Source organism: Oryza sativa, chromosome 5 (assembly GCF_034140825.1).
Source record: "Oryza sativa Japonica Group chromosome 5, ASM3414082v1".
Classification (NCBI taxonomy): Eukaryota; Viridiplantae; Streptophyta; class Magnoliopsida; order Poales; family Poaceae; genus Oryza; species Oryza sativa.
Genome location: NC_089039.1, coordinates 7,294,567 through 7,308,778, shown reverse-complemented (window position 1 = coordinate 7,308,778; position 14,212 = coordinate 7,294,567). Strand labels below are relative to the sequence as shown.

Here is a 14,212-nt window from a genome sequence, read left to right as displayed (position 1 = left end):
GAGAAATAGGACATTTGGCTAAAAGAGGATTTCCGCTTAAATGCCATTTCGCGGATTGAATTTTTTAAAAAGCAACTTTTAAGTGATGCTAAACCGATGCTTTGCCACATCACTAATACCCCCTTCAGTTATTGTTGACCGCTCATTCACCATCTCCACCTCCCGCTTGTATGATCGAAGCCTACCGTATGCATGAATTTTGTTGCTGTTGAAGGAGACGGCAGAAGAGCCGAGCTCTTCCCCAGCATCCCTAGCTCTCTTCCGCCCCTGTTGTAGCGGCTGATGCTGCGCTGCCCTCGCCGAAGCCAAGCTTAGGAAGCCCTTTCTACGGTGACAACAGGTGGAACCCCGCCACATCCCATCATCTTCTCTTTTGACAAGAATATCCAATTTCTCGCCACCATACTTAACCTACCAAAACTGTTTGAAACATATAATTACCCCTATCTTTTAACGGTAAGTCTGCTTCCCTGTCGTTAGTTAACCCTAACCTATCTATCCCCTCGTGGTGCTTACGCGAAAAGTAAAACGCTTTATCGCGTCCACCCCGCGGTCAAAAAGCGTGGACGAACGAGGCAACTCAACCCCTCCCCCCCATCCACCTCCCCCACCCTACCCCACAGCCTCTGACACCGTGGTCCCAGACACAACGTTGGACCACCATGTCATCCGGACACAACGCTGTCTCAACACCCCACCTGGTGGGCCCCCACCACGTCCCCGCTGTCACCGCCAGTGCGTGCCTTTCCCTTTCCCACCCTTCCCCCCACCTCCGCCTCCCCTAGCTAAAAGCTCGAATCCGCTACTCCTCTTTAACTAGAAGAAGAAGAATACTCCACTCTACTCTACTGCTCCTTCCAATTTACTCTCTCTCTCTCGCTTCTCTTCTCCGATCCCCTCAAGCTTACGCGCTAAGCAAAGCCGAGGAGGGAGGGAGGGAGCACCCAAACCCTAGCTCCGCCGCCTCGGGCACCGCGGAGCGGGGTGCGCGATGTCGTCGCCGACCGCCGCGCCGGCGCCGACCTCGCCGCCGGCGGCGCCAGCGGCGAACAACACGACCCCACCACCCGCCACCCCGTCGACGCCGCCGCCGACGCCGACGCCCACGACGCCGACGACGCCCTCCGCGCCGCCGCCTGCCACCCCGTCCGCGCCGTCCCCACCCGCGCCGGCGAAGGCGCCACCATCGGCCGGCACGCCGCCGGCGGTTCCCTCCGCGTCGCCCCCAGCACCGGCGTCCACGCCCGCGGTGCCCTCGGCGTCGCCGCCGTCGGCCTCGGGTGGTCCTGCGACACCCGCGCCGCCCTCGGATACGCCCTCCCCGCCGTCGTCTGGCGGCGGGGGGAACTCGCCGCCGTCGTCCGGGGGCGGTGGAGGGAGGTCGCCGTCGACGCCGAGCACCCACCCCTCGCCGAAATCGCCCGCCTCGCGCTCGTCGGGGGGAGGTGGCTCCGGGGTGTCCACGGCGACGGTGGTGGGCGTCGCCGTCGGTGGCCTCGTGCTGCTGCTGCTCGCCAGCTTCATCTGCCTCTGCTGCCTCCGGAAGAAGCGGAGGCGCCCGCCGCCGCCGCAGCAGCACTACGTGTACCCGCCGCCGCCGCCGCAGTACAAGGGTGAGATACCGAGATCGATCTCTCTCTGCTGGTCCGATCAATAGCTGTCGCTCTCCAGATCTAGATCTAGTGTGCGGTTAGCGTGCGATAGCAGCAGCTTTTGGTCACGTTGCTATCAGCTTCAATTCTCCTCCTTGCCCGCAATTTTTGGTGGCGCTGGATCTTTCTTTCTCGCGTGGCAGTTTGGCACTGACTAGGACGCTATACGCATGTGCTGTGTAGTTGACAACTTGACAGGTTCATGGCGGCTACATAGGATTAGTTTTAGTATGTACAGACGAAAATTTCGACTTCCATAGAGCTGGTCCTGGATTTCGTATTAAAAGCCAGAACTGAAGATTTATTCTTAATAGCCACAACTGAGGATTTATTCTTCATGCCAGGACTGAGGATTTCTTTCTTAATTGCCAGGACTGAGGATTTTTCACGTGTGTCTTTCGTTGTATTCAGTAAATTAATTCGTGATTGGTTATCCAATGGAACTAGGTGATGATGGATGAATGTAGGATGAGATGATGTCATGCCTGCTGTCAATATCAAAATGTTGTAGTATATTTGGAATAGCCTGCCTTTTTTTTCCTAGAAAAAGAGTAGTTGGTACATGCTGTGCCATGAAAGCCGTTTGAACTCTGAACGTTTTGATGTGTTCACACATTACACGTTACTAGTAACATGGTGACATACTTTTTCTAATGCTGTTTCATCTTATTGCAGAGGATGCATATGGTGGATCATACCAGCAAAGTTGGCAGCAAAATGCCCCACCACCTCCGCCTGAGCATGTAGTGAAGATGCACCCATCACCTCCGCCAGCGTATGCAAACCGTCCTCCACAGCCACCATCGACCCCTCCAGCTGCTATGATAAACAGCAGCGGTGGGTCTGGCTCTTACTCAGGTGGAGAGATCCTACCACCACCATCCCCTGGCGCTGCCCTTGGTTTCTCAAAGAGCACATTTACTTATGAAGAGCTGTTGAGGGCAACGGATGGATTCTCTGATGCTAATCTCCTTGGACAAGGTGGTTTTGGCTATGTCCATAGAGGAGTGCTGCCTACTGGAAAAGAGATTGCTGTGAAACAATTGAAAGTTGGAAGTGGCCAGGGAGAGCGTGAATTCCAGGCGGAGGTTGAGATTATCAGCAGAGTACATCACAAACATCTCGTCTCCTTGGTTGGTTATTGCATTTCTGGGGGCAAGAGATTGCTTGTCTATGAGTTTGTCCCCAACAACACATTGGAATTCCACTTGCACGGTATGCTTTGTTCATATGTTTGCTTCTTTATCTGTGATTACTTATATTTTATTATTTTGCTCAGTTACTTTTGTCTGAAAGATCTCACGACAAAAACATAGATGATCGACTAACACATATAGTAATGGAGGATGTACTGAGACTAGTTAGCTATCAGCTATCGTGCTATCCAGTACAATGTAGCTAAGTGAATAGTAAATACACTTTTAGAGAGCAAGGGATTTTGCTTTATTCTAGAGGACTGTCAGAACTGTTTGTCTGAACTTTATGGTTTCAATTTCCTTCTTACCGGATAAACTTCTGAGCTACCATAGGAGAACTTTGAATTTATGGAAATAGTAAACAGGGATAAATAACCTTTGCGAGTAATAAAATTAAATTAGCAGGCTAAACTACTTTCAGTCAGAAATATCACCACTTAACTATTTCTAGCCACCATCATTTTTGGGCCACCATTTCCTTAAAATATATTCAATGACACTGAATCCTTTGGATGAAGTGCTTTGCTTCATAGAGATGGTAGTGCTTAAGAAGTTGCCTTCTCAATTCTCATAGGGCCATGAATTAATTCTCTCTTTTGGTAATTTGTTGAAAGTTCGGTCATGCATTGTACAAGTTAATTCCTGTATCAATATTTTTTATGCTTTGTTATGCATTATTAATTCCTATATTTACCATCCGTAGGAAAAGGCCGACCAACAATGGAGTGGCCCACAAGACTAAAGATTGCTTTGGGAGCTGCAAAGGGTTTAGCTTATCTTCATGAAGACTGTAAGTTTATAACTTTATCTGAACTAAGATTCTCACCATTGTTTTCCAAATTAGCAAAAAAGTGTAGTGGCAAACAGGTATTAATATTTGTTTTAAATGACAGGCCATCCTAAGATCATCCATCGTGATATTAAGGCGTCAAACATTCTTCTTGATTTTAAGTTTGAATCTAAGGTTTGTTATACTCTTGCTTTCCCCTGCATTCACAGCGTTGACATAGAATGGTTCATGCTGAGGATATAGATTTTTGCCAATGAACATGCCATGTGATTATCTGGTTGTGTTTGTCGGTTCAAAACATGCCATAGTAATTTGGATTTGCTGCATAGAATTACCGAAATGGAGTTGCTGTCAACTCCAAAGCTGACACTGTACTTTTGTATATTGCTGTTGTATAGAAAACTTCACTTATTGTCTTTTTTTTTTCTCTGAGGCTGTGCATTTATAGTTTTCAATACTTCATTTTTCTTTGTATTGCTTTTCTGATTTTTTTATATCATATATTTATGACGTGTACCCTATGCACAGGTTGCTGATTTTGGACTTGCTAAGTTCACCAGTGATAATAACACTCATGTTTCGACAAGAGTAATGGGCACTTTTGGGTATGTATATATTCTTGTTGTAGCAATGTTCTATTTACATTGGAGTTACATTTTTAGGTAGACATGCAACATTGGTGTTACTTTATGATGATTGAAAAAAAAAAGATATGGACCCCCTTTCTGTCCCAGTTTAAACTAGGTCACATGGCTGGTATTCTTCCTGATAAAACACTTCAACATATTTTTTTTGCCTCGATTTTCTAGCATGTTCCTGTTGGTTTTAAAATTTGGTGACATCTATCTAGCAGTTTAACTATTTCAGCATTCAACTTCCTACATAGAAATAATCGGAGTTTTTTCTAATGTCCAATTGTTCATTTTACTTGTCTCAGATATCTAGCACCAGAGTACGCATCTTCTGGCAAGCTCACTGAGAAATCAGATGTCTTCTCCTATGGAGTTATGCTTCTTGAGTTAATAACTGGTCGTCGGCCAGTTGATACAAGTCAAACATATATGGATGACAGCTTGGTTGACTGGGTAGGTACTTGATAGCTTTATAACATGCCTATTAACTGTTTAAACAAATCATCTTTTTAATAAAAGAATGGAACTGGACTTTTATGGTTTATATTTTAAATGTATGCCTTTGAACAATGTGCCACCTGAATAATTGTGTGTAGTCACTAATGATGACTTATCCCTTCAGCTTTGGATATAGGCATATAGCGTGCTATGCGAGCATAACTGCATATACATACCTCTATTTTCGTGTGTAGTATGGATGTTTCCATGTATGCTTTAATAATAGTACCCTAGTCCAAGTTGGTGTTGCTTTTGACTAGTTGCGATCACCGCTTGTTATCAGCACCACTAACTATATCTCCATGACTTAACCTGTTATTACGTCATTCTGTGTCTTCACGAAACTGTTAAAATACAAACATCTTGAGAGTAATATATATGACGACGTGCAGGCAAGGCCTTTACTGATGCAAGCACTTGAGAATGGTAACTACGAGGAGTTAGTAGATCCTCGGCTTGGGAAGGATTTCAATCCCAATGAGATGGCGAGAATGATTGCTTGTGCAGCTGCATGCGTACGCCATTCCGCTCGTCGTCGCCCACGCATGAGCCAGGTAACTTGCAATACATCTCTTCTACTGCCAGATAAAAGAGCACGGAGTGCAACTAGATGCTTAACATGAACCAGAATATTGGCATCAGTAAATATTTATTCAACAGTGAGAAGCACTGTGGTGACATGGCTGGCATATGCATGGATTCAGTTTGTGGTCTAATGTCTCATATCTGATATGGTATCAGGTTGTCCGGGCTTTGGAAGGTGACGTGTCTTTGGAGGATCTTAATGAAGGTGTTCGGCCTGGTCACAGCCGCTATTTTGGATCGTACAGCAGCTCTGACTATGATTCTGGCCAATACAACGAGGACATGAAGAAGTTCAGGAAGATGGCTTTTACCAACAATAATGATACGAGCAGTCAATACAGCGCACCAACCAGCGAGTATGGCCAGATACCCTCTGCATCAAGCAGCGAGGGCCAACAAACCCAGGAAGTCGAGAGCAGGACAACCAAGAGAGGCGGCTACAGTGGCTACAGCTCAGGATACAGCGGAGCCTCATGAGGGAAATCTTTGTTTTTCCTCTTTTAACATTTTGATTGTTTCAATCTGTAAAGTCCATCTGAGTTCGTATGACCAAAGTTGCTGACTTGCGTGCGATGCGATGAACCGTAAGTTTGACCGAAGTATAGCTTTTGGTAGCTACAATTGTTGATTCTTTCATAAGTATTATGTTATGGATGTGTTCCACCACCCACCCGTTTGCCTATGTAATTCAAATGAATTGAGCTAATTAACTTTTGAATATACTGTCCATACTTATTCAGGGTTGAGTTGCCTGACAAGAGTTCACCAGATCTCCAACGATGTGTATACTCTCATAATGGTCACAATGTTCTGCCATGTGAATGGGGGTATATATGTTCCTTTCCAGCAACACGCCTGTCAAAATGTGTCGTGAGGATGAGTTGTCTTGCAAGGCAGATGTTGTGTGATGTCTTCTTTGGTGGCACGGAAACATTGGAGGTGGTGAGACCTGGGACAGCTCACGGGACGCATGGCTGTCCCTCGCCGTTGCTTTCTGGTAATCTCGTCTCGTCTCGCCTCACGCGTGATCCGGCTCCATTCCAATGCTTGGAACGACGCCAACGCAACGCGGGGCATTGTGGTGGTGGTGGTTGGGTGGTGGTGGCGTTCAACGTCCACAGCATGTCAAGATTGTGTTTGTGTTTGTTGGTCCAGTCTGGGTTTGCTGCTGCTGCTGCTGCTGCTGCTGCTGCTGCTAGCAATTGCAGACTTGCAGTTTCAGGTGGTGTTTGGATCCAGGGACTTAATTTTAATCTCTATATTTAGACATTAATTTAGAGTATTAAATATAAACTACTTACAAAACTAATTATATAAATGAAAGCTAATTTACGAGACAAATTTTTTAAGCCTAATTAGTCCATAATTAGAGAATGTTTACTGTAGCATCACATAGGCTAATCATGGATTAAATAGGCTCAATAGATTCGTCTCGCGAATTAGTCCAAGATTATGGATGAGTTTTATTAATAGTCTACGTTTAATATTTATAATTAGTTACCAAACATCCGATGTGATAGGGATTTAAAAGTTTTAGTCCCATCTAAACAGGGTGCTAGTGTCCTCTCTGGTACGCTACTACGCTCTACGGCTCTACCTGTTGTTGTTTGACGGTTTGGTCAGGACAGGGCATTGCGACCTGTCTTCATCATTGTGGATGCAAAGATTAGAAGCTTCTAATCTACTGGCTCTGGCAGTTGCCTGAAAGATTTTCAGCGGATGGCCATCGATGATATCATGCCGTCATCTATAGAAAACTTGAGTACGTACCGGAGATGGATCTTGAACACTATTCAATTAATTAGATCTTTGAGCTTAAAATTATTTGGAACATGATATGACCTTTAGAGGAGAGGTGAGGTCGTGGGGAGAGAGCTTGAGATGAATGGACTAGGTGAGTTCCTATATTCCTTTAATAGATTTCAATAGTGATGGTGAACAGTAAATCCGTCGATACCATGTGGGTTCCCCAAACAGTATGGTAGATGAACTTTTGTTTTCTCAATTCAAAGCCATCAGTTTTTAGGTGAAGTACGAAATGATGGTAAACATGATTCGGAGATTTTATAATGGAAATGATTTTGATTTAATTTTTGAGGCTTTATTTTTTTATAGAAGCACAATACAAATGCAGACGCTCACAACGAGTGTATACTTATCCCTACGAATACATTCACATACACCCTACCCCTATAAATATTTTCGAAACACCGGATCCCTATGAAATTCTCTTTTCTAAAATTCCGTTGCAATGCTAGTGTGCTGAAACCTGAAATGGTCGGAGGTAGGATTACACATGGACCATGGGGCAGCAACACATGCTAATGACAGCAATCTTAAAGCTGCGGTCACTCACCTAGTTAGCTGGTGGCCTGACCTGTACTGTACATATCTAGCCTCCCCCCCTGCAGGTGGTGCCAAACTGCCAAATCCAGCCTGGTGGCATCATGTATCTATTCAAGTGCTCTCGTGCTCATGGATCTTGGGAGATAATAGCCTCTGATCGACAAGTATAGCAGCATTGCTGTACCTGGATTTGTTTGTTAAGGTAGGTCGTCATTGCCATCCTGTTGAGGAGTGAAGTGCCGTCAGGAGTTAAGCCAGAAAGTTAGCTTTGAATGGTTGAGGGCTAATGGACCGGCTAATTAGTTGTGGCTAATATGACAAAAAAAGTTTAGTGTTGTTCGTACTCAGTTATAATTGATGCTCTATTAAAGACTACTCTAGCTTTGGATCGGCGTGTAAACCATCGACCTAAATGGATAGCGACATATAGAATCAAAGTAAGGTAAATATTTTTCAGAACAACGTGTAGCAAAGTATGGGCATTTAATTAGTATATTATAACTGTCTACAAGTTATATTTAGTTTAGGTTTCTTTTTAAACTATGCATATAAGTTATTGGTGGACAAAGTTTTAAAACTTTAATAAAATCTTATTCTAAATATCAAATATTTATTTTCAGAGGGAGTATATAAGTTAAGATAGGGATTAAAAAGAATTATCTATTTGTTTTGAGGACTTCAAATTGCCATGTTATTTCAAAAAAGGAAAAGCAATATTGTTATATTGAAAGTTTTCGCATGAAACATACCGTTTAGCAGTTTAAAAAGTGTGCCACAAAAACTTTATCTTCATCCAACTCTTTGATAAATGAACGGGACCATAGTCTCGTGCAATTATTACGCAAGAAATCCGACTAGAGCTATGTTTAGTTCGTGTGACAAATTTTTTTAAGTATACAAACACACATTTGAAGTATTAAATGTAGACTAATAACAAAATAAATTATAGATTCCGCCTGTAAACTGGGAGACGAATTTATTAAGCCTAATTAATTCGTCATTAGTAAATGTTTACTGTAATATTACATTGTCAAATCATGGCGTAATTAGACTCAAAAGATTCGTCTCGCAATTTATATGTAAACTGTGCAATTGGTTTTTTTTCCACATTTAATGGTACCTGCATGTGTCCAAACATTTGATGTGACGAAATTTTTGAAAGTTTGAAGGGAAGTAAACACTGCGTACCTATACTAGTTGCTGAGTATGAATTGAATGCCCCTGCCATGTGTGCAGTGACGAAAAATATTCCATTATCTAAAAATATGTGCAGTGACGAAATTGAGGTAACAAATTTCAAATGAAATTGAAGCTTAGCTCTGAATCTGATGGACGGCCGCTTGGGCGTAGCCTCTTAGCAAATGCTGGGTATGGGCCAAATTTTTGTGCTTCGTCTGGCAGTTTGGGCTGGGGCTGTTGGGCCGTTGTGCTCCCCAGGCTTCTCTGGTCAGATTTTCTTTTTGAAAGCACAATGCAAAAGCGGACACTCATACTGACGTGCGAATGCTCACCTCATATGAGCGCATACAATACATCCCATCCCTAAAAGATTAGATTAACATATTTTGAGATTGATAAAGTCATCTCAGATACTTTGTTTTCGAGAGGCACATAGCCTACCACTGATTGAAAATACAAGCGCTAGCGTGAGTGGGAGACCCCCTACGTTTAGATTGCTCTTTCTTTAGATTATATTCCTCCTCCTATTTTCTTAAAAATGAAATGTCATTAAGTTTTTCTTCAATCATTTAATTCAACCTCCTATGATTTATTTGGTGTCTCCAAATTTTATTTTCAGGTTTTAACCTTCTACCTATAACATTGTAGTTGGTGCCACACCATGACATCCAAATTCCAAAGGCAGACCACGGCGGATGCGATGGCCACCGAAGAAGAAGAGGGAACAATCGGATCGATGATGGCATGGAGTACATGGAACTCAAGAAGTACATCATGATGTTCAAAGGCATAAACCCTTATTTTCATATTTATGTAAGGATATATTCAAAAATAATTTTACTATAACCATAGGGCAAAAGATATCTTAAACCTCGTACGAACACAGTCCGGTTAACCGTACCTAAGCAGCCGCCTGGGCTCGACGACGAAAATTCAATTAAATTTTAATATTGATGAGTAAATTAATGGTGAAATTTCTATAATAAATAGTACTAGTTAGTTATATTGAAGTTTCCCGGGCTCAAAATTTTTTTTTGGCTCCGCCACTGCATTTAGATATGTCTTAATGGCTAGATAAGTTTTGATTTTTTTATATACTTATGTAATTTGTAATTTTTTATATTGCTAGAAAAAATACCGGTGCGTTGTAATGAGATGAAGGCTATTTTAATCGTATTGTTGTTAGATTTTTTTCTAAAGTATATATAGAATTTTTATTTTGATCGTATTGATATCTAATTCGGAATCCTTATTTGGATGATGATCATATCATGCACGTTGTTTTCTTATGGTATGGAGAGAATTATAAATATATTAGGAATCCGACTTTCGCCTCAAGTTAGCATGCGAGGTTTTTAAAAGGATTTCTTATACGATTCCTTATGTATTTTTAAAAGCGAACGAACTTAAAAACAAATTCAAATACGGATGACGTATCAAAGTATTGGCGAAAACATCTTTTAATTTTTATAATAGTAGAGATATAGATTTATATTTATACACTGTAGAGTCTCCCCTACAGTTCACTTTTTTTTTAAAAAAAAAAGCAAACAAACGGAGACATCGCTGATGATATACGACGTGGATTCGACGTCGTCGTTCTTTAAACTGGATGTCACGGTGTCCGGCGACCGGCGGCCCGGGGGTGGTGTGATACAGTCTTATGCAATCGCGCAGGAAAAATCTGATAACTCTTACTAGTAGGCTATTAGCGAGTATGATTAAGGCCGGGTTTAGGGTTTAGTTCCCAACTTTTTTTTCAAACTTTCAACTTTTTCATCGCATCAAAATTTTCCTACAGATATAAACTTTCAACTTTTCTTTTCAAACTTTCAATTTTAGTCAAACTTCCAATTTTAGCATGGAAATAAACACATCTAAATTGAGACAGCTCCACCCAACTCCACTTCCAGTTTTGGTGGAGCTGAAACTGTTTGGCTGAACTCCAGCTCCAGGAGGGGTGGAGCTGGAGCTGGAGCTGTGCCAAACAGGCCCTGAGTACCTTTTGTGCAGTACTGCAGTGACGAAATGATAGTAACAAAATACATGTATCCAATATCAATTTCATCATTTTAAAATATTGCACAGTCAAAATATTATGTGCGAAGTGAGCACAACTTAAGTGATTAGGTTCCTTGTGCTATAACCAGTTTATCTAGGTTTACGTACTAGACTTGACACGGATACTCGAATCTACTGCTAATTATTATTTTAGTGATAGATAATGTACCCGTTGAAAGTGAGGTGCCTCAATTTCAAAATATACAAGTCTAGTGTTTTAAAGGTGATCGTACTCATTGATTGATATAAGGTGTACGTGTGTCCATTGATAGGGTGAGGTAAATGTACGTGTATTATAAGCGTATGTGTTTGTATCATGTTTTATTACTGCATGCCCACACAAGGAGGAAAAAATGATCAGGCCCCAGAAATCATCGATGAGTTTAGAGTCTATTACTCTCTTGCCGAGGGCTTACTCTGATTCTGATGGATGGCCGCCTGGGCGGCTGGGCCGGGTGCTGATAGTCGAGCAGGGATGCGGGAGGCCAGCCGGTCGTGGAAAATGTTGTTGGGTATATGGTCCAAATTTCTGTGCTTCTTCTGTTAGTTTAATTTGGAGATGATTGCTCAGCTTGGGCTGAGGCTGTTGGGCCGATTTGCTCCCGGGCTTCTATGGTCAGGTTATCTAGAAAAACAAGCGTACTCACCCTTATAAATTCACACATTTTTATTCTACTACTATAAGCATCTTCGAGACACTAAACCGATATATTCTAAAATTGATGGAGTCACCGCCTCACTGTCGAGGGAGATAAAAAAATAATTAGTTATAAATACGAACACCCATACTGAGTCAAAAATCTATACTTAGTTATGTTCTACCACAGGAATTTAACCAGCTAAGCTATAAGTTACTAAACATTCCTCCTATTTGATACAAGGAAAAAGAAATGCCGACATTGTTTTTCTCTTTTAAACCTCTTATATATTTTTTTTTCAAAAAGATGTCTCCAAATTTTAATTTTTAGATTTAAACTTTCTAACTACAACACTAGGACTGTTAGGGGTGATAAAATTCCCATTCGGTAGGGGTAGGTCCAAAATTTGACATGCGCACCCATCAAGGTGGGCCGTGGGTCCCAGAGAAAATATAGTGCTGGGATGGAGAGCTGTTCCTACTAACGGGTCACCCACGGGTTTCAGCGGAATGTGGCCTACCTAACTTGGCTACCAAGTTTATATAAAAAGACCCACCTCGTCCTTCAACCCAGCAGGATCTAGGTATAAAAAAGGAGGGTATTAACGCAAAACCCTAGACACCTCCTAGTCATCAATGCCTATGTAGTGAGTCGCATAGCTAGCATAGTCCTACACTGTCGCTTAGGCACACTGTCTCCCTGACTGATCTGGCCGTTGGCACATCGTTCCCTTCTCTCTGGCCACCTCCCGACACTGTATCTTCTCTCCCTCTCACTGCTAGTGCCCCACACCGTTCTTCGCTGCCCACATCGTCGCCCGTAGTTGTTTTATTTCTCCCGTTTTCTTCTTCCAGAGGAGGGCGGCATGGGAGGAAATAAGGGATTGGGGCCAGAGCTTCTGTTTTTCAACCCAATCTCAATTTGCCCTGTTGCCAACCCTAGTGATGAGATATAGAAAGATATTTCTATATCACGGTGGGAACAAAAGTTTTATATGCAAAGAAAAGTTTTCCCTGAAACTGTAATTTAAGTATTAATGAAAAGATATATTATATCTTTGCACCATAGAATGGACAAAAATTGCTCACAGAGATCACTATTTATGTTAAGGGTGAAGTATGACGCTGGCATATCCCTAGGCTACCCCCATGCATCATCATCATCATCATCATCCTCCTCTTTGACCCGCTAAACGTCAAGACATCTCTTGCTGCTCCTCTACGACTATCCAAGTATCCATCACACGTCTCTCCTTTCCACCTCGTCAAAACCGTCGACACGCGCGCGACCATTCGATCACTCCACGACGACGACATCCATCCACAGCCAGAGCGCGGCGGATGCGATGGCCACCGAAGAAGAAAACTTCGTCGATGATGATGCCGACGTGAAGTCGATGTCGTCCTCGTCGTCGTTGTCGTCGCTCTTTGACCTCGACCTCACTGCGTTCGGCGACCGGTGGGTGGTGTCGGGAGGAAAGGAGGAGGTTGATTTTGCTGGTGCCGATGATGGTGGTGGCGGGGCGGTGAACGTGGCGTCCGACGAGGACGAAGATGGTCGCGGCGGCGGCGTGGCGGCGGCGCTCGGGCCGGCTGCTAGGCTCCGCGAGCTTCTTCTTCGCAAGCTGAGGAAGCCGAAGGCGGCCGGCGGCGGTGGCGCGGTGTCGCCGGAGGGACAGAGCGGCCGATTCTTGGCGAAGGTCCGGGCGGACTCGATGCCGCGGCTGGAGGCGCGCGCGATCGCCGGCGGCGAGGAGGAGCGGCGCGCCGCCACTACTACTAACCCGAAGGAGGCCGCACGGAAGTACCTGAACAAGATCGCGACGAGCCTCGCGCGCCGCCGCGGAGGTCCAGACCCAGCAGCAATGGTGGTCGCTGCCCCGACGACGACCGGCAAGACGAAGACGAGCCGCTCCTCCATGGCGGCGCCGCCGCCGCCGCGCCGCGGTATAGACGGCTCGGCCCAGCACTTGCAGGACGGCATCGAGAGCGCCATTGCGCACTGCAAGCTCTCGCTGCGCACGGCGACGGCAGAGCCGAGCTAAGGAGGAGTGCAAATGTTGAGTCGTTGATGCATGCATGAAGCATGATGATGTGTTCCTCGCAGTGAGATTTGATAAAGGCTTTGTTCTTGGCATAGACGAGTTGCCAAATAATCGCATTCGTTTTTCATTAAATCCCTTTGAGATGATCGCGTCTAAATTTTTAGATAATAGAATTTATTCCGACCTTTGCTTCAAATAAGCTATAGACAAATAATCGCGTCTAATTATTGTTTAATTAGTCTTATGCCAATTGGTTTTTTTTATCCTTAAGGGGATTTTTCTTAAGAACCGATACTAAATATGTCATTTTCATTGAGTATAGTAAGGGAAAAATTTGCATATTAGAAAAAGAAACAACAATAAAACAGGATGAGAGAGCTAAGGTATTAGCTTTGGGAGGTGCTTTGCTGCTCCTAAGGGCATGTACAACGGTTTTTATTAGTGGTCTCTATATTACTATGCAAGTAAATTTGATAACATGGAAGAAAGATAAAAGAGAAAGTACAAACATGGTTGTTATGCATGACAATGGTTTAGAGTCAACTCTTAGCATTTATTAGATCAAATTTTGTTACATGATGTTGAAAGAAA

General features: G+C 43.5%; 2 protein-coding genes across 2 annotated transcripts; both read left to right on the top strand.

Annotated features, from left to right (window-relative positions):
• Positions 1 to 818: 818 nt before the first annotated feature.
• On the top strand, positions 819 to 6,092 carry LOC4338122 (proline-rich receptor-like protein kinase PERK1). The gene is made up of 8 exons (XM_015784787.3): positions 819 to 1,613; positions 2,328 to 2,867; positions 3,552 to 3,638; positions 3,742 to 3,812; positions 4,167 to 4,243; positions 4,576 to 4,723; positions 5,161 to 5,322; positions 5,510 to 6,092. The coding sequence occupies exons 1-8, from the start codon at positions 992 to 994 to the stop codon at positions 5,828 to 5,830; spliced, it is 2,028 nt and encodes a 675-aa protein (XP_015640273.1). The 5' UTR covers positions 819 to 991; the 3' UTR covers positions 5,831 to 6,092.
• Positions 6,093 to 12,832: 6,740 nt separating this feature from the next.
• LOC4338121 (uncharacterized) lies at positions 12,833 to 13,713 on the top strand. Its single transcript, XM_015783348.3, has one exon. It carries the CDS (start codon positions 12,923 to 12,925, stop codon positions 13,619 to 13,621), a length of 699 nt encoding a protein of 232 aa, XP_015638834.1. The 5' UTR covers positions 12,833 to 12,922; the 3' UTR covers positions 13,622 to 13,713.
• Positions 13,714 to 14,212: the final 499 nt, after the last annotated feature.